General features: G+C 51.5%; 2 protein-coding genes and 1 long non-coding RNA gene across 7 annotated transcripts in view; 1 reads left to right on the top strand and 2 right to left on the bottom strand.

The window, feature by feature from the left end:
• The window catches only part of PITPNA (phosphatidylinositol transfer protein alpha), a 40,626-nt gene extending 25,531 nt beyond the window's left edge, over nt 1–15,095 (bottom strand). The window contains exons 1-4 of the mRNA XM_043583495.1: nt 14,979–15,095; nt 11,264–11,294; nt 6,290–6,435; nt 2,169–2,260 (exon numbers count right to left, since the gene is read on the bottom strand). Of these exons, the coding sequence (XP_043439430.1) occupies nt 2,169–2,260; nt 6,290–6,435; nt 11,264–11,294; nt 14,979–14,998 (289 nt within the window). The 5' untranslated portion in view covers nt 14,999–15,095. The remainder of the gene's footprint in view (nt 1–2,168; nt 2,261–6,289; nt 6,436–11,263; nt 11,295–14,978) is intronic.
• LOC122485129 lies at nt 7,516–26,261 on the top strand. Its single transcript, XR_006297793.1, has 4 exons — nt 7,516–7,528; nt 9,295–9,301; nt 12,687–12,693; nt 26,159–26,261. It is a non-coding gene; the product is annotated as an uncharacterized LOC122485129 (long non-coding RNA).
• SLC43A2 (solute carrier family 43 member 2) overlaps nt 25,438–27,869 on the bottom strand; it is a 38,148-nt gene continuing 35,716 nt past the window's right edge. For 4 of the 5 annotated variants that reach the window (XM_043583485.1, XM_043583483.1, XM_043583482.1 and 1 more), the window contains one exon: nt 25,438–27,524. In XM_043583485.1, the coding sequence (XP_043439420.1) occupies nt 27,363–27,524 (162 nt within the window). In that variant the 3' untranslated portion in view covers nt 25,438–27,362. The remainder of the gene's footprint in view (nt 27,525–27,869) is intronic. The other variant, XM_043583484.1, reaches the window with a different exon arrangement.

Raw genomic sequence — 27,869 nt, 5'->3', positions numbered from 1 at the left:
GAGAAACATTTATTTCCCTCTTCCTACTTTCAATCACAGGCCAAGCCCCCTCTTACCCCCTCCTTATCAGCAACAGGAGGAAAGAAACAGAGAGAAACAAGGTCAGAGGACGGAAAGAGCGGACGGTGAAGAGAGCATCACAAATCCGTTTTCATTCCACTCAGAGCAGGGGTAGAGCCTTCTAAAAGACACCCTATGCTCCTTTATCCATTCTCACCTCAAACTTTACTTCAGCCAGGCTAAGGGGTTTGAACTATTGATCTTTCTCCCACCAGAGGGAACTGGCCAGTATTTCTGGCTCCTTATTTCTATCTCTGAATTTCAAAAAACAATGTCTAACTAAGCAGATCTAAGATTCAACATATTCGTTCCGTATGATGGAGAGTTCTGGCTATGAGACCAGCACCCACTGAGGAAACCAACCTTACTCCCCTAACTCCCTGCTTCTCCTCTTCATGGAATATTTAGAAATTACATTCTTCTTCTTCTTCTTCTTCTTCTTCTTTTTTTTTTGCTAAGGATCAGGACAATATGTGAATGGACACTTGGCATCTAGAAAAATGCCCGTGTCAGCTGTAGCACACTCTCCCCAGAATTACTCAGAGGACAGAGGCGTCTCTGAGTCAACACAAGCTCTGTACGCAGAACACTGACCCAGGCATGAAAGAGTCCACACTGTTTATCACTTTTATGCCAGTTGGTTAAGGTTTTTATGATGCATGTTCCATGCAATTCTCTTGGACATAAAGAAAATTCACCTTTGACCCTAGGCCAGACACACCCAGCCACAGTGGGCAGTGTCTTTTAAGAAAGTGTGTACATGCCTCTTTTCCAAGAATTTAACAATTTTATGCCCTGCACTGTTTAGGGAGTTATGGTATTTTCACCGTCAGCTACTGCAATAAAACTCTAAGTGTTACACATCCTGGGTTCTACCGAAGATTGTCCATCGCCTGAAACAAAGTTCTTGAACCTCTGTAGGGCCACTGAGGGTTGGAGAGAGCAATGACTCTGTGCTCTAGCCTTTAGTCACTCCCAAAGTCCACAGGATAAGGACTCCATGGGTGGAACATCCTCATCAGATACAACCTTTAGGGTGTGCCGGATTCCAACAAATGAGACAGGTGTTAACTCTACACGTAAGTAGAGGCTGGCAGGAGGGCCCCACAGCCAGACTGTCTATGCCAACAAATGCAGGTTGGCCAGGGAAAAGGCCACTCAACTAACTCACAGTCAAATTCCAGGGGACCTCTAAGGACACCCCCCACCCCCCGCCAAGATTTGGATCAGTACTGGCTTCAGTCCTCCAAGAGTTCTACTCTTAAAGAGCCTTCAAGACCTAAGAATCCTAGAATGTTAAGAGTCTGAATTACTCAACAGGAATCCCAGAATGTCTAGAAGAGAAAGTTCTCTGTGGAGGTTCAAGTCTTTCCTTCCCAGAAACTCCAGATAGCCAAGATTAAGACAATAATTCCACCCCTACTCATACCTTGAATACAGAACATGCTGATTTTGTGTAAGCCTTTAATTCAGGGCTCTTAGCACGTATATTCTATGTGTATATAGATTCTATACACATCTATAAAATACAGACACACACACACACACACACACACACACACAGGCTTGACCCTCCCCCAGGGCAAGAAGGTCACCTTATAGGTCCTTTCCTACGACTGCCTCCCTCAAGAGTTCCTCAGACTCAAAGCGGTTTTTCAAGCCAAAGCCAAATATGTTATATTTAACTGGAAATTTCAGTGTCTAACAATAAGGGAGTGGTTTAAAAAGATCACAGTACCCTCACAGAATAAAATACTATTCAGACATTACAAATTTAAAAAACAGTAGACTACATAGCGATAGGGGAAATGTCCTGAGTAAAAAATGAACAATTTATACCATCCCAACCAAAGTGGACTGGTTCTGTGCCATCCAGGCCGTGACTCCTTGGTGGTTCCCACCCAGCTGGCTGCCAAACTGTACTAGACAGCACGGATGCTCACCACCAGCCCGGAGGGAGTCCCCAGGCTCATCCTTTCACTGGCTTAATCTGGCAAATGAAGGTGTGACCCCAAACCCTAATTCACTGCCACCCCTGGGCCTACCTGACCACACCCTCGGTCCACCTTGGGGCTCAAACTCCAGCTTCTGGCCAGGTCTGCACTTACCAGTTCTGCAGTAAGGGTAGGCATTCCATGCCTTTTCATGTATATTCAGGGCTCCCTCTGGGGCTAGCATTCGAACAAACGTGGGCACTTTGCTGTGGTAAGAAAAAGGGATTGTGAAGAAAAATGGAGAGGAGAAAAGACAGTGGGCTTTTATATCACATTCTTCAGGCCACAGCCCCAGCTTCTTCAGTGGGGTTGACGAGCAAATTTCTATGAGATAAGCAGGTTACTCTTGTGTGTGTGAGGCCACCTGTCAGAGCCTGACGCCCAGGCTCGGCTGGCTACTAACATCTACCCACTACTCGCCCCAGTACCTCAACACCCATCAGAACAGGACAGCAGGTGGGACCCTGGACTACCTGCCACGGCTTGGCAGTCCTTACATTATCATTACCCATTTTTTTTAGTTCACCAGGCCCAGGGCATTATACCACACCCTGCAAGGATGTGATAACTCCAAGAGTTCACCCGTCTAGGCTTATGGGCCAGAGTGACTGACAGGCTGATGAACTTGGAATATGGGATCCAAGATAATCTGATCTGCTTCGTCAGTTCTGGGAGGCCAGAAGGGCCTCAGGGCCATCTGACTCCCAGGACAAAATATTTCATCAATTCATTTTATCTCAGGTTACAGAACAGCAGGTACAGTATGAGCCCATTTTTGTTTGTTTGTCTGTTTGTTTTTAAAGGTGCATATGTTCCTCTGCCTTCGTTTTTAGCTGGTAATCCATGTAGTCTTTAGAGGCTCCAACGATCTCCTCAGCTTTAGAGCCTGGGCCTAAGACAAAAGAGCTAAGTCCAGCAGAGAGCTGATTCAGGCACTCAGCAACCCTCTGAGATTCATTCACTCACTGACACACTCATTCAGGGAAATACTCCTGTGTGCCAGGCACCAGGACACATACAGAAATCACACAGACATGGCTCCTGACTTCATGGAGCCTATGTGCGAGCAGGGAGTCCAGCAAACCAGGCAGAGGACGGCACTGTATGTGTATATGCCATAACGGGTGAGCCCAGGGCTCTGGGGGGACAGAGCGCGGGGAGAACACGGTGTGGGAGGCATGGGACATGGGGAGGCTCCTCGGAGAAAATAAGAATTACACGAACACAGAATAGAGCTAGAAAGGTCAGAAGTGAGGTTAGAAAAGGTAGGAGAAAGAGATTGGAGTAGCTGGTATAAGGTATGAGGCAGGAAATATAAGAAAATATGATGGGGTGCCTGGGTGGCTCAGTCGGTTGAGCGGCCGACTTCGGCTCAGGTCATGATCCCACGGTTCATGAGTTCGAGCCCCATGTCAGGCTCTGTGCTGACAGCTCAGAGTCTGGAGCCTGCTTGGGATTCTCTGTCTCCCTCTCTCTCTGCCCCTCCCCAACTCATGCTCTGTCTCTGTCTCTTCAAAAATAAATAAACATGAAAAAGAAAAGAAAAGATGCAAAATCTGGTCACAAAAGATCTTGTAAGTTACATCAAGGAGTATGGACTTTATCCATGCTTTCGGGCATAGGGAAGCCATCCAGAACTTTTTTTTTTTTTAATATTTATTTATTTATTTATTTTTTTGGAGAGCACAAGCAGGGGAGGGACAGAGAGAGGGGGACAGAGAATCCAAAGTGGGCTCTGTGCTGACAGGTTAACAACAGTGAGCCCAATATGGGGCTCGAACTCACAATCTGTGAGATCATGACCTGAGCCAAAGTTGGACGCTCAACCGACTGAGCCACCTACGTGTCCCCATCCAGAACTTTTAAGCTGGGGAGCAACAGATCTATCTTTGGACAGAACACTGGAAGCAGAGAAATGGAAAGCAGGGAGAACAGTTAGGAGGCGCTGTAGTAAGAGATGATGATGGCTGGCAAGAGATGATGGAAGGCAATGGAAATGCTGGAGGTACTAAGGAGATGCAGTCAAAAGGACTTGATGTGATATGAGGGACGAGGAAGAAGGTAGTGGGCAGCCCATATTTCTGACCAGGGCAACCAGACGGCTGACAGGAAGGCTTTGATCCTCATGAGGGAAGGTGGTCACGGGATTCAGCACTGTTGGTTTCCACCTGGTTTTTGCAGTTGAAGTTAAGTCAAGGGTGGTGGTGGCAGCCCAAAGTTTACCCCCTCTCTTTTAAGGAAGAGAGTAAGACATGTCCCACCCTCCACATGTACAGATCTCCCCTCTGACACTTTGGCTGGACCAACTGAGTCGTAAGAAACCAGCTGGTCTCTTCTCCCAACCTCACTATCTCTGCAAAGTCCTCTTTAGGAAAACAGAGACGCTATGGGGAAGGCATATCCTGAGTCTTATTCTAACCAACGGCGAATGGCTCAGTAAGGATTGGTTGGCAGTCAACTGAGTAGGGATGGAAGAAGACGAAGAGGAGACATGGAGGAGAAAGAAGACAACGGCAAGGAAATGGGATCATGGCGAGATTTCCCCACTTTACAGTGTTGCTCTCTTCCTGGTTCCAGCACTCACAAAATCCTGGACTGCTCTGGGCTAGCACTTTTACATCTCCAGAGCATCAGACTACATTAAGTCAGGGATTTCACCAGACGAAAATGAAATTGATTTCATGTCTAGTCAGTTCAGCGACTGGAAATGAAGATTCCAGCTTATGCTACATGGCAATGTAAATGTACTTATTGCCACTGAACTTAAAAATGGTGAATTTTGTGTTTTGTGTATTTTACCACAGTTAAAAAACATAGATTTGGGGGGAAAAAAAGGCATAGATAAGATTTATTTTTTCCAGTACTGGATAGTTTCTAAAACTAGCTTTGTTCAACTTCCATTCAAGCTGGTGTATGTTTACCATGGCTTTCAGTGCCCTTTGGGTCAGCTTAGAGTTTACTGAAATATGACTGTTTACTGAAATATATGATTCAGCAAATCTATGTGATTTGCTATGGATTTTGGTATACAAATAAGACTCACTTTTATTTTTATTTATTTTTTTAATGTTTATTTAGTTTTGAGAGAGAGACAGACAGCATGTAAGCTGGGGAGGGGCAGACAGAGGGAGACCCAGAATCAGAAGCAGGCTCCAAGCTCTGAGCTGTCAGCACAAATTTGGACGTGGGGCTCAAACCCATGCACTGTGAGATCATGACCTGAGCTAAGTCTGGCGCTTAACCCACTGAGCCACCCAGGCACCCCTCAGACTCACGTTTACTTATGCCTTTGGGGCACCTGGGTGGCTCAGTCAGTTAAGCGTCCGACTTCGGCTCAGGTCATGATCTCACAGTGCATGGGTTCGAGCCCTGCTTCGGGCTCTGTGCTGACAGCTCAGAGCCTGGAGCCTGTTTCGGGTTCTGGGTTTCCCTCTCTCTGCCCCTCCCCAGCTTACACTCTGTCTCTCTGTCTCTCTGTCTCTCTCTCTCTCTCTCAAAAATAAGTAAACATTAAAAAAAATTTCTTTTAATTAAATACGTATGCCTTTGATCCAAAAAGAGGTGCTTCAAGTTCTCTAGTAACCAATTCCCCAGTATCAGAATTTAAAATACTACCTGCCCCCAATTTCACTTTTAGGAGCATGTGCTATAGATTTATACACATAAGTGCAGCAAAAGATCTGTGTAACATCTGGCAAGGATGACTGTCCGTCCAGCAGGGGAGGACTGGTGAAGCAGATTATAGCACATCTGTGTGACGTAGCACTGTGCTCTCTAAAAGAACAGGGTAGAATATGCTGACAGCCAAAGACAGCTATGATATGACAAGTAACAAAAGCGCCAAGTCCAGATCCGTACGTATAGTTTGATCCCATGGATGAGAGAACAATAAAGGAAATGGAACACCCATACACACACACACACACACACACACACACACACACACACACCCCTATACTCACAGACCATGGAACAGCCTCCAAGAAACTAAACACTACCACCTCTAGGGACGAGGAACCTGGCGGGGAAAGTATTAAAAAAAAAAAAAAAATCCAAAAAATAAATTAAAAATAAACTAAAAAACCTTTAAACGAGCAAAGAAGTGTCCTTTACGCCCACTCTCACAGGTGAAGCAACCCGCGTAACCAGCCGAGAACCCGGAAAAAACCCCCAGTGATCCACTCTCTCTGTTTCGATCCCTGCCTGCCTCCCGGCCCTGCTGCTCGGCCACATACCTCTGTAGGTGGTAGATCTTGTGTGTGTACTGGCCTTTCTCGCCATCCTTCTCGTAGGGCTCGTTCACCAGGACCTCCACGCCTTCACCACCACCCGTTTCGTTTTTACTGGCCTCGGCCACAGAATACAGCTGCCCTACTTGGTACTAGAGGAACAGAGAGACAGGAGTCATTGTCAGAGAGTCTTCTCGACAAGCACACAGAGTCCAGTTGCCAGAAATTGTCCAGTGAGATCACCCTGGGATTCCCCTGCATCCAGGACCTCATTCTGCAGTTCCACTGGGACCTTGCCCAAATCCACCCACAGCGACTAAGAACGCTGCTCCGTGGCCTCTCTTTAGCTATCAGATGTGTTTCGTTTCATCCTTCCCATTTCCCCATCTTCCAGCAAGGCTGAAGAAGCCAGGTAAACATACTTAACTTCACACCACTATCCAGGAACCAGATTACAGAGTCCAAGGCAGCTTCTTCCCTGAACCTGCCTCTGGTATTAAGACCCTAAAACCAGATCTGGGTCGGCCCCTAGAATCTCTTCACCCCATTCATTCAAACAGATCCTAACACAGGACTTCTTGTCAAAGAAAGTTGCCCCAGTGCTCTGAGAAGTCCACAACCTCTGCTGTAAACTGACTCATCTACCTGTTTTTTCTCCAGTGTCGGGCAGCTCGTCACCCTGCCAGCAGCTCAGAGAACAGTTTTACAGGCGACCAAACCTCCTGATGCTTTCCAGATTCCTGGTAGCGCTGGGGCAAGTGGCCTGCTTCCCATACTGGATGACAGAGATTCCGACCCCACGGTGTGTGCCTTTACTAGATGGCAAGAACCTGGTTTTCCTTTATTTGGTCATCTGCCACCCTATCAAGTCACCAGTCAAGGTTACTGGCCTCCTCTGACCCCCTCAGGACAACCCAGTGTTACGGCCAGTGACCTGGGCATTGCCCAGACCTGGCCCTTCTGCAACCTTCTGAGTGAAGCTGTTTGGAGGGAAAAATAAGGCAAAAAGAACGAATGGCAGTAGTTAATGCAGGAAGTTATGTCTATACCGGAGGAAGCATTTTCCCTCTTACTGCCAGTGCCACCAGGAACAACTATTCAGGGAGGATGAGAAAAAAAGGTACGTAATCACACTGCGGGTATAAAGGTTTTCCTCACCTTCTACGTTGCTCCGCAGACTCCTTTTACACCCAGGAGAGACAGACAAGGGGTTCCCTCCCTTCGAGATTAAAAGAGAGAGGCTGCGTCTCTGAGCAGCTGCCACTTAACCCACTCCCGGCAACAGCAAGGAGCAGAGGCAGCTTCCAGGGCTACTTCCCCTCAAACTTGGAAGCCCGCTCTACCAGGCAGCTTCAGAATGAAGCACTGCAGGGAAATTTCTGGGCAGAGTCTGGGGGAGGCAGCACACTAGGACAAACGCCAAGAGGCCTAACTTCCAAAGTAAAAACCCAGTATAAAATGCCAAAGAAAGGCCCAAGCAAGTGATCAAGGCTCAGTTAATCCCATAGAGAGAAACATCTGGGACAGAGCCAGTCACCTTGACCTTGCTAATCCTGAAAAACATCAGTGCTGCCTCAATGCCCCCGTGGAACACCAAGCTGTCTCTGTGCCTTTCCAAGTCCACCCCCTCAAGTGGGTCCGGGTTGGGCTAAAACAGGGGTTCCTAAGAAGGAGCATTAATTGTTTCAGAGAAGAGTCATAATAACATCTAACCACTGACTCAGCAATCCTGAAGGACAGGCTGAAGAAAGGGCCTGGTGGAGGGGACAGGGCTGTCGGCTGGTGGCGCTGCTTGGGGAGGGGCCCCCACGCAGACACTAATCCCCTTCATTTGGTTCCTCATCAGATACAGGAACCAGAGGGCAGGCTCTAAGAGGATCAGTCTGTTGGGCCGGCATCTTCTCCCTTTAATCTCTCTTGATATTCTGATCCTTTAATCCCAATGAGACAAGTGAAGGCCGTTCTGTTAATCCAAAGGGGTTAAGTAAGACTGGCCTTCAGAAGCTACAAGTGAGGGACACTTTTCATGCCAGAGGGTTCCCTTTGGCAAAGTGGCGCCACACCTTGGGAAAGCGGAAAGCAGCCACACTCAGATGGGGATGGGGGTGGGGGTGGCGGGCAGACCATTAAATCAGATAAAAAACCCTTATCCATCTGAGGATTCCAGCCTCCTCAGGCCTAGGACAATGAGGCCTGCCCTTGTCCCAAAGAACTAAGACACTCAGCTAAGAAAAACAGACTCTACCACTTAGGCAACCTGGGAGCGGGAGCCCAGGAACATGCAGTGGGTGGGCCTGAAACACTGACAGGCAATATTATCATGAAAAACAGCACAGCTGTTGGCCCCATCCACGTGACTGTGTCAGGCCAGGTACCACAGGCGGATGGTAACATGCATTTCTGGAAATGGGAAGTAAAACAGCCCTGCCCACAGGGAAGAGGGTGGGCCTATCTAAGCCAGGAACCACCGGTGGACACACCCTTGTCAAACATCCAGGGCTTTCTCTGCAGAAGGCCTAGAAACCCTGTGCAGTGTTAACCCAAAGGCTCTGGCCAGATAGAAGCTAATTCCGCCCCAAAATATTGATTCACACCATCAGGATCGTTATAAAGACATGGCCTTCTCTTTTCTCCTTCTTCTCTTTCCCAACCTACAACAGAAAGCCCTGAGGAAGGGTGCCTGGCTGGCTCAGTCACAAGAGCATGCAATTCTTGATCCTGAGGCCTTGAGTTAAGCTCCACGTTGGCTATACAGATCACTTACATAAATAAATAAACTTTTAAAAAAAAAAAAAAAGGAAAGAAAGCCACGAGGGCCTCAAATCAAGGCCTCCAATTAGGAAGTAAGTCCAACAGTCATATGATGCTGGGCTGTTCCCATGGGAACCATGAGTCATGATGGGTCTATTGATAAAGACTGAAAAGGTTGATCATTACTTGTTTCTTCTTTGGCTTCCCCATTCAAGATTTTCTGATCTCTGGAACTAAAGTTTAAGCCATCAGAAAAGCAGCTCCAGGGTGCCTGCTGGCTCAGATGGTGGAGCAAGGGATTCTTGATCTTGGGGTTATAAGTTCAAGACCCACACTAGGGCCATAGAGGTTACTTAAAAACAAAAAATCTTAGAGAAGCAGCACCTGCTTCACCCTACCCAAGCCATGTACTTGCTTTCTCATCAGTGGTTTCTAGCTAAGAAAAGGCTGACCATTCCCAGGCGGACAGATGAATCCTTAGCAGAGCTTACTTCCCAAGCTTCTGCTTAGACTTTAGGCTCTGTTCACCCTGCCCCATCACTTCCTCAATGCTGCAAAAAAAAAAAAAAAAAAAAAAAATCACAAGCTAAAAACTGCCAATTGCAGATGATCTCAAGGTGAGTTCCTCTTTCCCTCCACTCTTGGCCCCATCCTAAGTCACCTCCAGCCTTGCTGCAGAGTAGCCAATAGGTGCTCCTGAACAGTGCTGGCTCTCCCGGGTTGGCCACACTTCTCACAAATATTCCCATCCTTGTTCCATCAAGATACTCCCTGTGAAAAGACCCATTTTGCCCCTAAATGCTACACTGAGGTACTCCGGAGTTCCTGAGGGACATCTTCCTGACTGGGGGGTGGGTGGGGGGGGGGTGGGATCATCCTGTACAGCAAAGAGAGGGTTACTGGACTCCCAAGAGCTGAGTTTCAGGGTAAGGGACAGGCCAAGCCTTCCCGCTTGGCCTCCTGATTTGGAAAATCATCACTTTTATTTTTCACAAAGACGGCAAGGCCTCCAAGGAGGTGGGTTAACAGGAGCCCCCCAAGCCCAACACCTGTCAGCCTAAGCACAGGGTTCCCAGGCCCCAGGTACACGTCAGGTGCTTCCAGGGATAGGAGCATCTATCCTTTCCATGCCCTTTGCCCTGCATCCCCGGTCTGGTTTCTCTCAAGCTCCTTTCCTAGAGCTCCCAGAGCATGATCGAGGACCACCTCTGGCTCCCACCCCCAGGTCTCCACAGCTCTTATCAGATTACAGCCCACCACTGGAGACGATCCTCTAGGGGGCCGATGCCTACCCACCCCCTTTGGGTCCAAGAAGCTTGGATATCTGTCTCATCTAAAGTGTGCTGCAGGCTCTGTTGGCCTGATTTCATTTTTCAAAGGTCCATTTCATATTTGGAACAGAGTGTAAGTTATCACAGGAGCTTCATGCTGACACCACAGGAAAGACAGTGACTGAGGGCACCGCGCTGGCTGACACACTTCACCCAAACTGGAGCCTGGCTAGAAGCTGGGGGATGCAAAGAACAGGCTGCAACAGGAGAAGACAGTGGAGGAGATGCAAAGAAAGGATGGAACAAGGGAGGCTCTATGACAGTTTTTTGCTGTCCAAGACACGATTCTGAGTCAGCATGGCCTATGAACCTTCTCGGGGCAGGTCCTGCCAGATCCCCATACACAGGGACGTTGGGCCTAAAACCATAAAAGGACAGAGGGCAAGCCAAGCCCATTTGTTATTCCTTGCCCTCCGTAAAAGGGTTCGGGGCCTTGGTCTTCCCAGGGGTCACCTAGAGCATGGCTAGGGAGGGCCTCAGAGATTTCCCGCCCTACTGGTTTGTTGCACAACCAGAGAGGGCCGTGCACGCTTCCCAGTCAAGTGCTGGAGGGCCCAGAAATCCCCTCACACACTCAGTCCCCTCAATAAAATGTCCCCCAACAGGCACAGTCTTAGCAGGTAAAAGGGGCTGGTTTAGGCTCTATCCAAAGTCTCCGTTCAAAGTTACCTAGCATGCCGACAGCTTGAGGCAGGTTGCAGATATACAAAATAGGTGCCCTCCTTCGACTAAAGGTGGCACTAGGAAAATTCTCATCGGATACTGAGTATCTCTAAGTTAGAACAACCATGAAAACCACACCAAGAGGGTGGGCCACTTGTAGCCCAACGTAGCTAATGGTCGCAAGCAATTATATGAATAAAAAGAAACTATGAATAAAAAGGAAAAAAAAACTTACCTCATCTACAGACACAGGCAGGATGACTCGGCTACAAGAGAGGGAAAACAGTATCAACTTCAGGCCTGAATGCTACCCAAGGCCATTACAGCACCACTGTAGAACAGTCTTAAATGTTCTGTTGCACATGGCATATGCTCACTGCCGAAAACCCAGCAGAGAATGGCCCCCTGAGTGCTATGAGGCAGGATCGTCTGTGCCCTTCAGCCCCAACTTAGAACCTGTGATTCAGTGCAAGCCTGTCCCCCTACGGGCTACTTCGCAGGCCTCTGACTCATTTGGAGCTGTCTTCTTCTCCCTTTCCCCCACTGATATCTTTCCCAGCAAAACGAGGACCCCCCCCCCCCCCCGGCAAACTCTGAAGCCAAGATGAGGAGTCAGACCTGAAGACTCAGGCCCTGGGGATTTCATCTCTACGGGCCCAATGTCCTGACGATGGCCCTCAAGGTAGAAAGCTAGGAAGGGACCAAGCTCCTTCAAAGCTTAATCACCCCAAGAGCACACACCAACCACCTCTGCTCTGAGGCAGGATATTGCAATACAAGCTACTATCACAAAGTCACCAAGAGAGGACACTCGACTTGTGTCTTCAACTCCAGAAGCTGTCCAAAGGCACCCCAATTGACAGTTTCCTTTTACTTCTTCTCCATCTTAACGACCACTGATTGTTGGAGGTGCCAACAAGCCATGACCAACAAGTCATGCCCAGCCAGGTCGCACGCCCGTCAGCATTCCACAGAGGTGGGAGGGCTAGTGGCAGAGCAACAGCCGAGCCCCAGCTGAAAGCCGCGCGGTCAGAGAGGTGAGACCAAAACACTTGGTTGTATTTATACAAACGAGGCCCGCTCCTGAGCTCAGGTTCTCAGTGCCCAGACCCCAGTTGGAACGCCCTGGAGCCTCCTGCACCTCGCACGCTTGGCGAAGCGTGAGCTGCTATGTTCTCCTTCCTAGGCAGTGCTTCCGACAACTGGGATCTGTGCTCCAGGCTGCTAAACAGTCCGCTCACTATTTTCCAAATCCACAAAGGTCCCCCAGGTAGCAAGAAGCACACAGGGGTCCGAGAAAAACATCACACTGAAGGCAAGGTGCGGGGCAGAAAAGGAGCAGGAAAAACAAAAGGGGCCTCAAGTGCTTACTGCCTGCTAACCCCCTCCTCCAGAATGACTCAAATAACACAAATCCTGCAGGTTACTGGATGCTGCCGCGAATGCCCTCCTCCCATTAGAGAAAGCCGACAGCGCAGAAAAATACTTCCAACGTGGAGGCCACAATTTCTGCACCCTCAGAAGAAACTTCCTAGAAAACAATACGCCTTTTATCTGCAAGAACAGCAGTACAAATCACATCCAAGAATTTGCAGAAATCAAATCCAGGAGAATCCTGTTAGAGGAAGTGTCAGAAAAATCACCAGGGAAACCGCCAGACCCTGGGTAGGCACCAAGTCTCCCCCAGCTCCTGACGGGATGCTCTGAGGCTGCCTTACGTGACAGCCGCACACCCGGACGTCTCTCCCTGGCTCCTCAGGAGCAAAACCACTTTAGCAGCAATTGGGTGCAATTCCAAAGGATAGGGCCACAGGGGCAGTGCTGGGCTGAGACTGGAGCTGTGCTCACTTCAGTGTGACCTTCACTTCCACCCTTCCCAGAGCTGCAGCACTGCAGCCACGGCCAAGTGTCTCGGATGCCCCCCTCCTCGGCCCCTGCCCCAGGACGCACACACTCGCCGGGGCACACGCGGGGCACAAGTCAGGCAGGAAGGAAACGCAGATGCCAGGCAGGCTCTGCAGCCCCGGCACCTTGGACCTTTCCCTGATAGGCTTCAAGGGTAGAAGAACAAAGACTGGGGAGGAAGGCCCTTTCTTCAAAACTCACTCAGATCTCTTCTGAAGGTCCCTTCCCTGTCTGACCTTCTTCACAAAACTACAGGTTTCTACAGACTCTGGAATTCACTTGGGAAGAGATAAAAAGATCAGGAGAATGGGATGGGATGGGAAAAGCCTGTTTTCTGGACGGTCGAGGTTAAAAGCCAAAGTGCACCATGCTCTCCTCCCATTGGTATCCCAAGGTTCATCCTCCTCACCATACCAAGCTCCAAGCTCTGGCTGGATCAACATCAGACTGGATGTCAAGAACCAGAGGTGGAGGGGCTCCAAAAAATGCTGTTCAGATGAGGTGTCCAGCTGGGACGACAGCTTGGGTCTCTGCTCCCTTTGTTATCCAAAGCGCCACACTATGTCCTAAATGTCCTAAACACCTCCAAGGAGCAAGCCATATGGGATGGGGCAAAGTGCTTTCAATGACAGAATGGAAACAGCCCTCCGCACACCTGCCTGGCTACCAAGTGAGTTCCACCAGTTGCTCTCTATGGGGACATCTCCCCCTTCTGGATTTCCTGGGCTTCTGACCCAATGCTGCCCGCCCACCCACCCTCTCCTCCAGGGAAGCACAGTTTCACTGTAAATTCTGCACACACGCATTCAATCTCTCCTCTTTGGGGGCAGGGAGGAAGCCCTGAAATGTTTACTTGGAACCATGAGCTTCAGTGATGGGTCATCTAGTGTCTGAAAGATTTAGCCATCTACACATCCCCACCTGTCATCCAATCCCCTGGATTTCAGGAGCAAGCCTTCTGCCTGCAACACCTACCAGAAGTCACTAGTTTTCCACCCCAGTCACTAGTCGAGAACTCCCTCACCCTTCACTGTCTTTCCTCAAGTAATGGCTTTATGGGAACCTCCTTAATTTCTCTTTGCACCAAGACTGAGATTGCCCTAGAGACAGGCTGCCCCTGTCTCTACTAACCCCCTAACCCCCTAACCCCTACTCCAATACGTTTATTTATTACATACATTCACAAGCCTACTCCCTCTCCAAACTGCCCTCTACCCTGGTAACATCCCAGCCCTCTCCAGCACTATAACTCCCACAAACCAGCTCCTCCCCAATATTTTCTGGATGCCTTCCCCAAGTGTCCCCCAAGTCCCAAGCAAACATCCTAAGCTTCTTTCCAAGTACCTCCTCCCCTGCACCTACCACTTAGGCACCATGTCACGCCACCAGTGCCCTCTGCAATCTTCTTAGACCCTTCCTCTGTCACCCAAGCCTGGCCCTAACTCCCTGCACCTTTCCCTGTGTGCACTTCCTTACAATCCTCCCCATGCCTAAGGCGGCCACTCCTCATACTCCAGGTCCCCCTCACGCTCCTCTCCACCATCTCAGCTCCATTCCTGAAGCTGTCTTAACTGTTCCTCAGCCCCTGAAGCCTACTCCTTCTCCCGCCAGTCCCCGCGGCCACTCCTGTAGTTCTGGCGGGCCCCTTCGTCCCTCTGCCCCCACTGTAGGGCCACCACGCATCTCCATCCCCTCAAGCCCCTCCTCATGCCCTGCTGGCTCTCACTGTCCCCTTGACCCCATCTCTGGCCCTGTCCAGCCCTCATTGTCCCTTTGGCCTCTTCTCTCAGGCCTATTCGGCCCTCACTGTCCCTCAGGCCCCACCTCAGGAGCTGTCCGTATCTCTCTATCCCCGTTGGCCCCACCTCAGGCCCTTTCCGGCCCTCACGGTCCCCTCAGCCCCTGCTGGGCCGCCCAACAGCCCATCCATTGCTCCCCATCCCCGTCCGGTCGCTGCATCCACTCCGCCAAGCCATCAGGCTCCCTGGTCGTCATCCCCGACTTTCCCTTCCTCCCCGCTTCCGCACGGCGCGCCGGACACTCACTACTCCTTGAGCAGCACCATGTCGCTCCGCAGCTCGGCGGCTGCCCGCTGCCCGCCCGGCCTCCCGCCCGCTTCCCGGCGGCCGCTCTCCCCGTGGCCCGGCCCGGCCCTGCTGCCTGCGCGCCTTCGTCGTGGTCCGCTCCGTCCCCGCCGCTCTCGCTGCGGTCGCCGCGCCGGCTTCTGCCGCCCCGGCCTTGCCGCCTCCCGCGCCGCTGCCGACGCCGCCCGGAGCTCCGGTTCCGCAGCGCCGCGCGGGGGCGGGGCGTCTCTGCGGCAACCAGAGCGTCACACGCAGCGGTGCGCGCTGACCTCAGCGCGAAGGCGGAGCCTTCTCGGGCCCGCCCCCTCCATCCTTAAGTGGGCCGTGGCGTCTGCGTCCTCTTCCGAGGTGGGCCCCCAGCGGGGGTCAAGAACTCCCCGCCGCCAGCCCAGGGCAGTAGGCGAAGCGGACATCAAGGTGTCGCGTGGGGACCTAGGTGTGACTGTTTTGCACCTGTACGTTTGGCCCCCCTCAGCGGGGTGGGTTGAGATCAAGGAAGCAGTTGTGCCAAGAAAATATTAAAAATAGCCAAATTTACATGCAACTGCTGTTCTAAGTGCTTGACTCCTCACAACAACTCTACCGGAAAAAGTTACCATTACTGTCCGCATTTACAGGTGAGGAGGAGGAGGAGGCAGAGGCTAAAGGAATTGCTCAAAAGTGAATGAATGACTTGTTCAAGTCCATAGAGAGCATGTGATGGAGATTTTCACCTAACAGTCTTAGTGTGATGTCATTCATCCAATAAGTGTTTGCAGAGTACCTGCTGTGTACCAAAACCTGTGCTTTTTTTTGAGAGAATGAACCGAGCAGAAATGAGAAAAGGCCCGTGAATAGTGAAACACAAGCTTGATGGGATTACACTGGAGGTATAGTCCTCAAAATTTTCCTGGAAGAAGAGGGTTTGTTTGGTTTTTTTCACTTTGTTTTTAAGATTTTTTTTTTTTTTTATAAAGGAATCTCCACACCCAACGTGGGGCTCAAACTCACGACCCTGAGATCAAGAGGCATATGCTCTATGGAATGAGCCAGCCAGGCACTCCCCGGAAGAGGAAGTTCTAAGCTGAGGTCTGCAGAGAGCTTGGAAAGGGAGAGTTTACCAGGCAGAGTGAGGAGAGGGTTGGGGGCAGATAATGCAGTTCCTGACAGGTGATAATAAGTTGTTTGGAGTCCATCCTAAGGGGGCTGGGGCCTTTTAGGGGTTTTAAGCAGGTTTGGTGTTTGGAGGCTCACTCTGAGCGGTGGGTGGAGAGGGGATGGCGGGGGCCAGAGCAGAGGCAGGGTGACCAGTAAGGAGGCCGCTGCAGAAGTCCAGGTGAAGATGACAGTGATGGGAAAGGGCAGTGGAGGGAAGCAGCTCAAGAGGTAATATCAGCAAGACTTGTTGACTAATTGGCTGAGGGAGAAAGGAAGAAAACCACCCAGGTTTCTGGCCTGGGAGCCTGGGTGGGCAGTACTGTCTTCAGAAGAATACCAGAAAGGTAGATTTGCACAGCAGAAGATAATGACTCCACGGTTGGACTTGAGGGACAGCCAGGTGATGGTGGGTGGGCTGCCACTGTACGGATTTGGGAAGGGAGGGTGGAGTAGGTGGCATATTGCTGTCAAGCCATGACTCGTACCCCAGGACAGCTCTGAGTATTGCCCATGTTGGCCACTCGTTCATCAAATCCTAAAGTAGGCGCGTGGATTGCCCCAGAAATCCAAGCCCCTTGAAGGAAGGCCAAGAGAAGAGATATTACCACCCAAAGTCCAAGTTGAACTGGACCCTGATCCCCTGACCCTTCAGTAGAGAGCTTTTTCTCCTACATAATAGCAGTGAATAGTTGTTTAACAATTGCCATGTGCTAGTTCTCTCCAGAAAGTAACCGAACCATGCCCTCTGGGAGCCTGAAGTCTAGTTGGGACAACTAGTGAATTCACTCAGTAAATACTGACTGAGCTCCTGGCCCTGTCCTGGGCCTTTTTCTCAGCACTTGGGACACGGGGGGTGACCTAGAAAAACCAGGTCCTTCCCTTGTTCAGAGTGAGGGAGTGGAGTATAAACAAACACAGAAATAACTTCAAGTAGTGATAAATGTTCCGGAGAGGTTGAACATGGTGACTGTGGGCAGTGGCAGGTGACATTAATGGGGAGGTCAGGGAAGGCGCTTAGAGGAGGCGAGGTTTACACTGAGCCCTCCATGATGAGAGGAATTATTGCTAAGCAGACTCTTAGTTAACAAAAGCTGAGACAAAGGGGCTTGCAGGGCTGTGCTGGGCTCTGGGGAAAGTAAGAAGCAAAACAATAATCGAAATGCCTGAGAAACAGCCCCTGCTCTTGAGTCACTCACAGGGAGGAGGACTTGCAGTTTTGGAAAACTATAACTCGTGACACAAGGTAGCTTGTGACAAAGGGGAACATGTGTGACACAAAGAATAGGTCCAAGGAGAGGCCTCTCTGGGCTGCAGAGGCGTGGGAAGCATCCTGGGACAACAGGCACTTGAGCCACATTGGAAGAGGAAATGGCATCTCCAGAGGGAAACTATGATATGCAAAGGTGCAGAGGCAGAATGCTACGAGGGCCTCTGGTTAGCATTCGAGCGTGTTCTGTGTGGGCACACAGGTGGGACTGAGTGCCAAGCTAGAGAACTGTATCTCTGTTCCGGGGACAGGGGGCAGGGGCCTTAAGGCACCCCCAGTCCTTGTCACCCAGATCCAACGGTTAAAGAGATTTTGCCGCTCATGCTTTATCTCTTTTCTGGAACATTTTATTTTAAATGTTTACGTATTTTTTAGAGAGATCGCGCACACGCGTGAGCGGGGGAGGAGCAGAGGGGAAGGAGGGGACAGAGGATCCGAAGCAGGCTCTGCACTGTCAGCACAGAGCCTGATGCGGGGCTCGAACTAAACTCACAAACCGTGAGATCACGACCTGAGCTGAAGTCAGACGCTTAACCAACTAAGCCACCCAGTCGCCCCTTTCCTGAAACATTTTAAAGCAGATCTCAGACATCATACCACCTCACCCCCTCTATGTTTTGGTATGCATTCTAGGAATAGGAATATTTTCTCGAAAACCCATGCCATTATCATACTAAAAAAACTAATAATTTCTTTTTTTTAATGTTTATTTATTTTTGAGAGAGAGAGAGACAGACAGACCATGAGCAGGGGAGGGGCAGAGAGAGACGGAGACACAGAATCTGAAGCAGGCATCAGGCTCTGAGCTGTCAGCACAGAGCCCTATGTGGGGCTGGAACTTATGAACCTTGAGATCATGCCCTGAGCCAAGGTGGATGCTTAACTGACTGAACCACCAAGATGCCCCAACGATTTCTTTTTTTTTATGTTTATTTATTTCCTTTGAGAGAGAGAAAAAGAGATAGCATGAGTGGGAGAGAGGGCCAGAGAGAAACAGAGAGAGAATCTTTAAGCAGGCTCCATGTTCAGCCTGGAGCCTGACACGGGGCTTGATCCCATGACCCTGGGATCATGACCTGAGCCAGAGTCAAGAGTCAGATGCTCAACCAACTGAGCCTCCTAGATGCTCTTTTTTTTTTTTTTTAAGTAATATCGACCCCCAACGTGGGGCTTGAACTCATGACCCTGAGATCGAGTCATATGCTCTACCAACTGAGCCAGCCAGGCACCCCAAATTAATCATTTCTTGATATTATCTCCTACCCAGTTCATATTCAGATTTCTCTTATTATCTAAAAAATATTTTGCAGTTTCTTTTAGATAAGTTCAGTGTCTGAACAAGGTCTGCATTTCCCCCACATTTTAGCTTTGTGATGTTTCTTACATCTTCCATTCTAGCAAGCTCTGCTTTGGGTGTGTTTAAGAGTTAGCCCTCACATGCGGGTGCCACAGCACTTTCTAGCTTGGCCCCCTGGGAGTCCTCAGCCCCACTGTGGGAGCAGACCCCCCGGTGCCCCATGCCTTCCAGTCCTTCCGCCTGTATGAACTTGGGCAAGGTACTTAACCTCTCTGTGCCTCAGCTTCCTCAGTTGTAAAACTGGGCAATGATTGTGCCTGCCTGCTAGGAATCAGGAGACGAGGCAGTGTCCTTGAGGCCATCTTGTGCAGTGCATGGCACATTTCCATATCATCATTATTGGGGAAGGGGTGTTGTGAGGAAAGAGGGATGGACGCCACCGCCCCTTAAATCTACCTCTCCGATGGCATCTGGGTGGCTCAGTGGGTTGAGCGTCCCACTCTTGGTTTCGGCTCAGGTTATGACCTCACAGTTCAGGAGTTCGAGCCCCGCGTCAGACTCCACGATGAGTGTGGAGCCTGCTTGGGATTCTCTTTCTCTCTCCCTCTGCATCCCTCCCCGCCCCCCCATCTCTCTCTCAAATAAGAAAATGAAAAATAATTTAAAAAAACTACTTCTCCAGGCTCCAGGCTTAAAATCTCGAGTGTCACAGTGACCTCCTATCATGTCTCCTTCTTTGTTTCTCTCCCTCTTTCCATCCCTATCTGCACCAGAATTTCTGTCTTCTCTCCCTCCCATATTCCCTCACCAATTCTGTCTCTCCTGTCTCTTTGTATCTCTCTCTGTCTCTGTATCTCTCTGTACCTTTGTCTCCCTCTCTGTTCTGTCTCTCTCTGCCCTCTGTTTCTCTGTATCTTTCTGTCTCTGTCTTTCCTCTCTCTGTCTCTCTTCACTTCTCCTCCTGCCTGTCCTCTTCAGACCTCTCTCTGCCTCTCCCCAGCCCTCTGGTTTCAGTCTTTGTCACACTGCTCTGTCTGGGTGATGACCTTCAGCCAGTGTTTTTGCCATCTTCTCTTCCCAGCGGTCTCCTGCCCCGGCCTGTGTGCTGTTCGCTCCACCTTGGACTTCCTCCTGCCTTCGTCCTCACGTCTGTGTATCTCAAAGCTCCGACCCCCGCCCAGGTCCTCCTGGCTGGCCGGCCCTGTGACTGCTTGGGCCACAGCCACACCTGGAACCCACCTCTGGGTATCTCGAGGAGACTGTGTTTCACTGTTTCTGTCTTCTGCTGTGTCCCTTCCTGGCTGGCGAGGGCATGCTCTTCCCCTTTCCCAGTGTGTGTCAGCCCCTTTTCAGTTCATTTCTGTCTGTCTCTCTCCATTTTCAAATTTCATCTTCCAAATATTTATTGAGCAGCTGTTCCTTGCCGGGCACCATTCTGGGCCCTGGAAATATTGCAGTGACCAGGACAGAGCATGGGGCAGCTTTCAAGAGGCATTCATTCTAGTGGAGAGACAGACACCGGACAAGAAAACAGACAAAGGCGTGACCCTGGCTGCTGGGCTGGACCCACTGGGAGGAGGAGGGTGTCGGCCAGTCCAGGCCACGGGCAGGCACTCAGCCAGTAAGGGCGGGCTGCTTCTGCCCTGCACTTTGCCTGACAATTCCCTGTCCCTAAATGGAGACTCGGCCCCTCTAGAAGCCAGACTAGAGTGTTTAACCCACTTGCTCCCTCCACAGCATTCATTATGCACCAGGCTTGGGGGAGACAAAGGGAAAAATGAAAAGGTCCCAGGCCAGATAGGGCCACAGTCTGATGCAAGACAAACGTGTCACCTGCTGGAGCCAAGGAAATAGACAAGCAGTTGTTTTGGGCACCCGAAAGAGGCAAGGAGGCCCTGCACATTCTCCTCTCTCCTTACCTCTGATGTGTTTGGTCTGCATACAGTGGAAAGCTATTTGAGCAGCCATGAGAGTTTTTAAAAAATTGTTTTGAGCCGACAATTGAAAATGGGAATTAAAAAAAAAATTTTTTTTAATTTTTATTTGAGAGACAGAGAGAGAGAGAGAGCACAAGTGGAGGAGAGGGGCAGAGGAAGAGAGAATCCCAAGCAGGCTCCCCACTCAGGGCAGAGCCTGATGCTGGGCTTGATCCCACGACCCTGGGATCGTGACGTGGCCAAAACCAAGAGTCGGACGCTCACCTCACTGAGCCGCCCAGGTGCCCCGAGAAAGAGAATTTTTAAAAAAATAATAAAATTTAGGATTTTCAGCTTCTCCTGAAAAAACTCAGAAGATCTGACAGACAACACTAGGCTCATTCCCACGTGGCCACGATAGAGTGGGGTCAAGGCTGCCCTTTAGATGGAGGCTGTGGCCTCCACGTCCCCCCAGTCCCCCCCCCCCAAGTCCTCCTGTGTCCCTGGCATGGAGGTCAAGGTCTAACAACGCCTGCATTACCAGAGACCTTATGTTGTGGCTCTACTTACATTAGAGAAATATTTCTCTGTGCTTTCTCAATCAAACATGGGAAAAGGAAAGGTAGCAAAGGGATGTGTCAGAGCCTTAGCTTTTGAATTTGCAATCCTGACAGGTAGGAGCTCCCACACATACCCAGGTAATATTCCCTCTCATCCTTTCCCCAGCTGGCCCCTGAGGCCATGCACATCCCTCCCCTAGGCCTCAAGCCCCCTCCACACAATTAGGGTGAGGGGCCAGGCCATCCCTTCCCTCCCTGGGATGGGGATCTCCTTGTGGCTTCTCCGGAGAGGCCCAGTGGCTCTCTCTCTCCCTCTCTCTCTCTCTCTGCCACTGCCCAGGGCCCTGGCAGGAGGGCAGCCAGCATGGTGGGAAATCTTAGAAGGAGCAGTCATGCCCATGACCACCACCTTAGTACGAAAGAAAAGAGATGAGGATGAGCTCCCTCTAGAACCAGAATTCACCAGAAGCCTTGGTCTTCCCACCCAAGAGGCCCCTCACTCTGTCCCTCCCCCACCTCTTAAAATAGCCACCCAGAAGGCCAAGCCAGCAAAGCTGGGCCATGGCAAGGGCACCATAGGGGAGGGGTGGGGGTCAGGGAGCACACGTCAGACAAGTGACACAGAATCTGAGCAAAAGGTAAGGGACAGAAAGATGGGGGACTTAGGAAGAGACACAGGAGCAGAGGAGGAAGTAGTTGTTAGTCATTCTCAGCATACATTTATTGAGTGCTTACTGTGTGCCAGGAAGTAAGCCAGGTGCCAGAAACAGCAATAGGGCCGGGAGTCAGGGTCAGTTACTGAGGAGCGGTGTCACTATTGACCCTGGTTGACACAGGGAACCGATGAACCCTTCAGGCACCACTCAGGACCTAGGCCTTCCCAGCCATGGAGAGGGATTCAGCGAGGCAAGACCCTCTCCCTCTTCTCCAGCACACAGACAAGCTCCTACACGCTCCTCAAAACGCGTTCACACCCGACGTGCCCGGAGCCCATCTCAACTCACACGTGCACACACGCACACACTGAGGCGCAGCCAAGCAGTTGTGCAGGAGGTGGTACAGAGGTGCCACCTACATGCAGTGACCCGAGTCACCCCGCTTAGCATGAACTGTCGGGGCGCCTGAACACCCACCACTTAGAAATTATCTTGAGACGCTTTGGGGCCAAGTCACTTACTAAAATGTGAGAAATAAACGAAAAATAACAATAAACAAGATGAACAAAGGGACAACTTCTTAAGGCTTTTGCTTCGAGAGGGGTTCTGAGAGGGATACGGGTCAGCGGAAACGGACCTCGCTTCCTTTAGTTGGCCACAAGTCTGTTCCGGTCAGAGTTGCCTAAGGTAGATGTCCCGTTGTATGGATGGGGTTAGGGTGGGGACGGTCTTTGTTCCCTGTGCTATCCGCAGTATACCACTGTACATGTGCTTTATGCCCATGTCCACCTACCTCCCAGTGAGGGGATCACCTCCATTTTACAGGTAAGGAAACTGAGGCTCAATACTTGCCTAAGGCCACGGAGACTGTATATGCTGTGGGGCCTCTAACCTCTGCCCCTCCTCTCACTGCCTCCTTGGCACGGGAAGATGGAGCCTTATCTGGGATGGGTCAAGAGGCTGGGAGCTGCCAGGGGCCCGGGTTCAGTCTCGGATCCACCCAGGAGGCTGAGAATGACTGACTTCAAAGGTGAACGTGCTGTCTGCAGAGACCCAGGGGCACAGGTGGTGGCCCCCTGCTGGCAGGGAGAGGCTGGCGCTGTGGCAGGCTACCCACGTGGAGGATGCCACACCTCCTTCTCGACACTGTGTCCTCACCCCAGGGCTTGGGTGAGTTAGGAAATGGGTGGAAACAGCCTCACAGAGCCTACCTGTTCACCCTGACCTTGCCCCCAACCCTGGGGGACCGGGGTGGGGGCTGCAGCCTATGGAAAACCAACTCTTTCACTTTGGGGGTCCTGGGCTCCTAATCCTCACAACCCCACGACCTACGCCGTTTTGGGAAAAATGGGCTATCACCCTTGAGCTGGTCCCCTGGCAATTGGAACAGGTAAGGCGCCCCACCACCCCAAGAGCCTGTGAGGAGCCATCATATTCTCCTTCAGAGAAGAGGGGAGCTGGTGTTTAAACAGCCTCTGAAGCCCGATCCTGTCGAGAAGACTTCTCGGAGCTCTCTGACAAGAGCCCCTGACCACAGAGTGCCAACCACTCGTCCCCACACCCCCACCTTACGTGTCTGCTCAGACTCACACAGGCTGATGCAAGTGCATCAACAACTCCACGGAGCTGAATGTGCTGCTGCCTGGGGCAGTCCTGCACATATACCCCCAATACCAGGTGTGTCCCCATTTTCAGTGTCCTTGGGGCCCAGGGCAGAGTGATGCCCCCCTCAGACTGCATAGCCCAGGGGCCATGACGATGGGGGCTTGAGCAGAAGTTCCTTTGACCACGCCGATTCTGGATACAAGAGGGAAAGGAGATGGAGCAAAACCAAAAGGAACCCACAGGGGCCTGCAACCATAACTGTGGGAGTTAGAAGGGTTGGAACTTTCCCCAGCAGCGTTTGCAGGAAGCCAACCACAAAGGAATGACTAGACTCCCAGACAGGAGTCCAGGAAGACTAGACAGGAGGAGACCCCTGGCAATGTTCCTGAGGACGGCCCAGCCCCCTTCCTCTCTCCGACCAAAAGCGCAGGACCAGGCATCACTTCCTGCTCCTTCCCACGAGGAGCCTGGAGGCTGGGGGGGTGGGACGAGACCAGAGGGCTGTGGCCACTTGGTGTCCACTGCCTTTGACCAGCTCGTGGTCCCTTTCCCACCCCAGGGCACTCTTCTCAGGGTGGGGGTGACCAGAGATTTGCTCCCCCTTGTACCCATCAGTCTCCAGGGCCAAGATGACTCTACTAAGTAGAGCTCAATCCAGGCTCTGAGGAAGCTCTTGGCTCCAGGAAATGGAGACCATGCCTGGCTTTTTGCTTCCTTTCCCTGGGCTGTTGCTGCCCTGCTCCCAAGGCCCAGTGGGCCCTGGGGCTGATGCTCCAAATGGAATGTCCTGGCCTAGAGGGCCTTGGATGCTCCAATGACTTCAGGAGTCCTGGCTCTAACCTTAAGCATGTTACTCCACCCCCGGGCCTCGAGTTTTCCAGCTATAAAATAGGGATAGTATCTAACTCCTGGGTTATTATGATTCAAGGATGATAACAGGAAAATATGTAACCCATCAACTCCGTACTGTCAGAGCAGAATGACTGGCCCCCGACAAGGGGGTGGGGGCGCAGTTACCTGACCCATCTGGTACTGCTCCATGCACTGTTGGCCTTGGACTCTTTTCCAGCCTGCCCTCTAGTTTCTCAATGCCTGCTTCTTCTCACAAAGTGCCCATGTCCTGCAGGTGGGTTGGGAGAGATAGGCAGCAGCTCCCTTTGGCCGGGCCTGGGCGCTGCTGGGGACGACACGGGCCCTGTCTGTACAACCTCAATACGGAAGGGCCCTTGCTAATTAGCCATCTCCCCAAATTGTACTCCTCTGTGTCCCTAGGTCTCGAAATGTGGGTGCCCCAGAATCACCAGGTGGGGCTTAGCAAAATGTAGATTGTCAATTCTCCGGGCCAGAGGCGACACCTGGCGTTGACCTTTTTAACAAGCACCCGAGGAGTTCCTGCTGCCGGTGGTCATTAGACCGTATGTGGAGGACGGCTCTGACTGCTAACACCATACCCCACCTGGCCTTGGAAGCCACAGGTCCACAAACATGACAAAAGTACAACACCTGCCTGACTTTAACTCTGCATTTCCCAAATTTGACCATTTATTTATTTATTTATTTTTAAAAGAAAGCTCTGTGTCCAACATGGGGCTTGAACTCACAACCCCAACATCAAGAGTCACATGTTCTACTGACTGAGCCAGCCATGTGCCCCTGACCAGGAAAGTTGTTTTTTTTTTTTTTTTAATTTGAATAATTAACATCTCACAGAACTAGTGTTCTGAAGAACGGTTTGGAAAATGTTGATCTGGTTCTCTCTCCTTTTTAAAACTATTTGTTTTAGGGGCGCCTGGGTGGCTCAGTCAGTTAAGCGTCCGACTCTGGGTTTTGTCTCAGGTCACGATCTTACGGTTTGTAGGATGCAGCGCTGAGTTGGGCTCTGTGCCCACAACACACAGCCTGCTTGGGATCCTCTCTCCCTCTGCCCCTCCCGGCTTGCTTGCTTGCTCTCTTCCAAAAATAAACTTTAAGAACAGTAAAAATAATTGTTTCAAACAAATACCTTGTTTTTTAATGTTTGAGTGGACTGAAATCTAGGAAAATTAGGTGTGTTCAAGGTGCTCGACCGTTAATGCAGGACTCGAATTTGGGCCTGGGTCTGTCCTTTACTGTTCTCCACCAGTTTCCCTCACCACTTTCTGCCTCTGTCTCTTTGAGCCTGAGGTTCTCCTGGGTCACCTTGTGTCCTGAGCTCAGGAGGAACCCTCAGGGCAGCGGATCCAGGAATAAGAAATCTGAGTCGGGGATGGAAGGGATCAGGACTCGCTGTTTGGCTGGGATAAACAGCAGAGGCAGTCTGGCCCACACTTCTAAGATGTCTGTACAAGCGCAGTTTGTTTGGGGGTGGGGTGGGGAGTAAGGTCTCTTCCTGGCCCCACTGTAGCTTCTAAGATGGCAATCACCCAGAGAGATGGGGAGCGGCTGGCTGGGTAGGACTGGGGCTGCTCAGTGGCAAGAAATCTTGTCTTGCCTTTTCTCCTCAAGCTCAAAACAGGCACGTGTAGCCATTAACCGAAATGCTTAGCAGGGGCGTCCCTTACCAGGAGGAAAATGGATTTATTGCTTTATAAAAAGGAGTCTGATAAAACTTAAAAAGAAAAAACCCAAAAGTAGAAACCTAAAAATCAACCCACCCTGCTGAGCACTCCCAGGAAGTCTCAGACACATTTCTGGAGGCAGTCAGGTGGGGGGCTGGAAAGCCAGGCCCGCCTGGCAGAGGAAGGGCGGCCTCTTCCCGTAAACAGCTCCAAGGCCCTGGAGGAGTCTGCCGGCAGGGGGCGCTGTGGCCCCACGGCCTCAGACCAGCTCCAGGCCCAGAGTGAGGCTGCCTCCAGGACCCTGGGCCTGTGGCAGGCCTGGCTGGCTCCTGGGTGGCCCCGGGAAGATGAGGGCAGACACCCAGAGCCCACACCTTACCATCACCCCACCACACACATCCCTCACACGTATCACAGGGTCACACATCCCACTTAACACATGTACACACACACACACACACACACACACACACTTAGGCCCCTCACCGTCCATCTCCCCGGCCAGGCCTGGACCTCCTCATCTGTCAGCAGCAGCCTGGCTTCCACCCCCATAAAAACAGCTGTGTGTGTAGGGGGTGCCCTGTTGGTGCTGTTTTAATTCCCTTCGGGTCACAGACTGGATGAAGGGTGGCAGTGGAAACTTGCTCCCTGCCCCGAGGGAGGAGGTGAGGGACTGCTAAGCAGCCTTGTCCTTGGCTCCTAGCCGTGCATGACTATCCAGCCCTCCGTCCCCTCCCCAGGCTTTAAGCCAGGGGGGCTTCTCCACAGGCCTATAACAGGAGGACAGGTCACAGACAGGCCACAGGGGGCTGGAATTACAAAGGAGTTAGCACCAACAACAGGAAGCGGGTCCTTCCTTCCTCAGGCAGCCTCAGACTGGCCGGGGAGGAGGTTGAGGGGCCAGGCGAGGGTGCGCAGACAGTGCAAGCCTTTGTCCTTGGGCAGGTGTGGCCAGTGGGCATGCAGCTGAGGGGCAGGTGGCAGGCAGTAGGTGGCAGACCCCTCTGCTTTGGCAAGAGGCAGAATCCAGACACTTAAGGGAGAGAGAGCCTGCCTGCTGGAGGTCCTCCTTGCTCCTCCTGCAGGCACCATTGTGCCTCAAGGCTCCGGGGCCCCTCGACAGTGGCAGAGCAAAGCCCAGGCCAGCCCTTGCTTCCAGCAGTAGGAACATCGCACATCCGGGCCCTCTCCCGTCCGTCCTTGCGCTGCAGAGCTCCAAGGCAGGACCAGGGCCCTGGGAGGGAGCGTGGACTCCAAAATGGTGAAGGAGAGGATCCTGAGGGTGCACGGAGGTCCTCTGGGATGGGGAGAAGGACACCGGTGAGTCACTGAAGCAAGGGCAGGAGGCCACAGTTCCGAGGCGGCGAGCGCTACACGAAAGCCTCTGGGTTGGAGGAGCCGTTCAGCTTGAGGAAAAGCTTGTCATCCTCCCTCTTCTGCTGTAGCTGCCTCTCCAGCTGGCGCCGGTAGCAGACGAGGTAGAGGGGGAGGCAGAACCCCAGCATGCTCAGGGCAAGCAGCCCCACATTCACCTGGAGAAGCAGAAATGAGAGCTGCCGTCACATGAGGCAGGGGGCCGGGCAGGAGCTGTGGTCTTTGCAGAGCCCGGCTCAAGAGCCTTCCCCACACTCAGGTTTGGACGAGGGGAGGTCACAGGAGGGGAAAGGAAAAGCTGAAACTGGACGAAGGGCCCAGGGCCCGTGGCTCCACATTCCAGTATCAGGATTCCCAGCTGAGAAGCCCTCGGGGACTGGGCCCTCCACCTCTGACCTCCAGTTGTGAATATCCAGGGGTGGGGCCAGGGGTGGGGCACGTTCACAGTACCTGGTTAAAAATGCCAACCCTCAGCAGGAGGGCTACCCCAAAATCAGGTCCAG

Source organism: Prionailurus bengalensis, chromosome E1 (assembly GCF_016509475.1).
Source record: "Prionailurus bengalensis isolate Pbe53 chromosome E1, Fcat_Pben_1.1_paternal_pri, whole genome shotgun sequence".
In the NCBI taxonomy this organism is placed as follows: domain Eukaryota; kingdom Metazoa; phylum Chordata; class Mammalia; order Carnivora; family Felidae; genus Prionailurus; species Prionailurus bengalensis.
The sequence above is the reverse complement of the archived record's forward strand: the minus strand, read 5'-3'. Positions and strand labels throughout refer to the sequence as shown.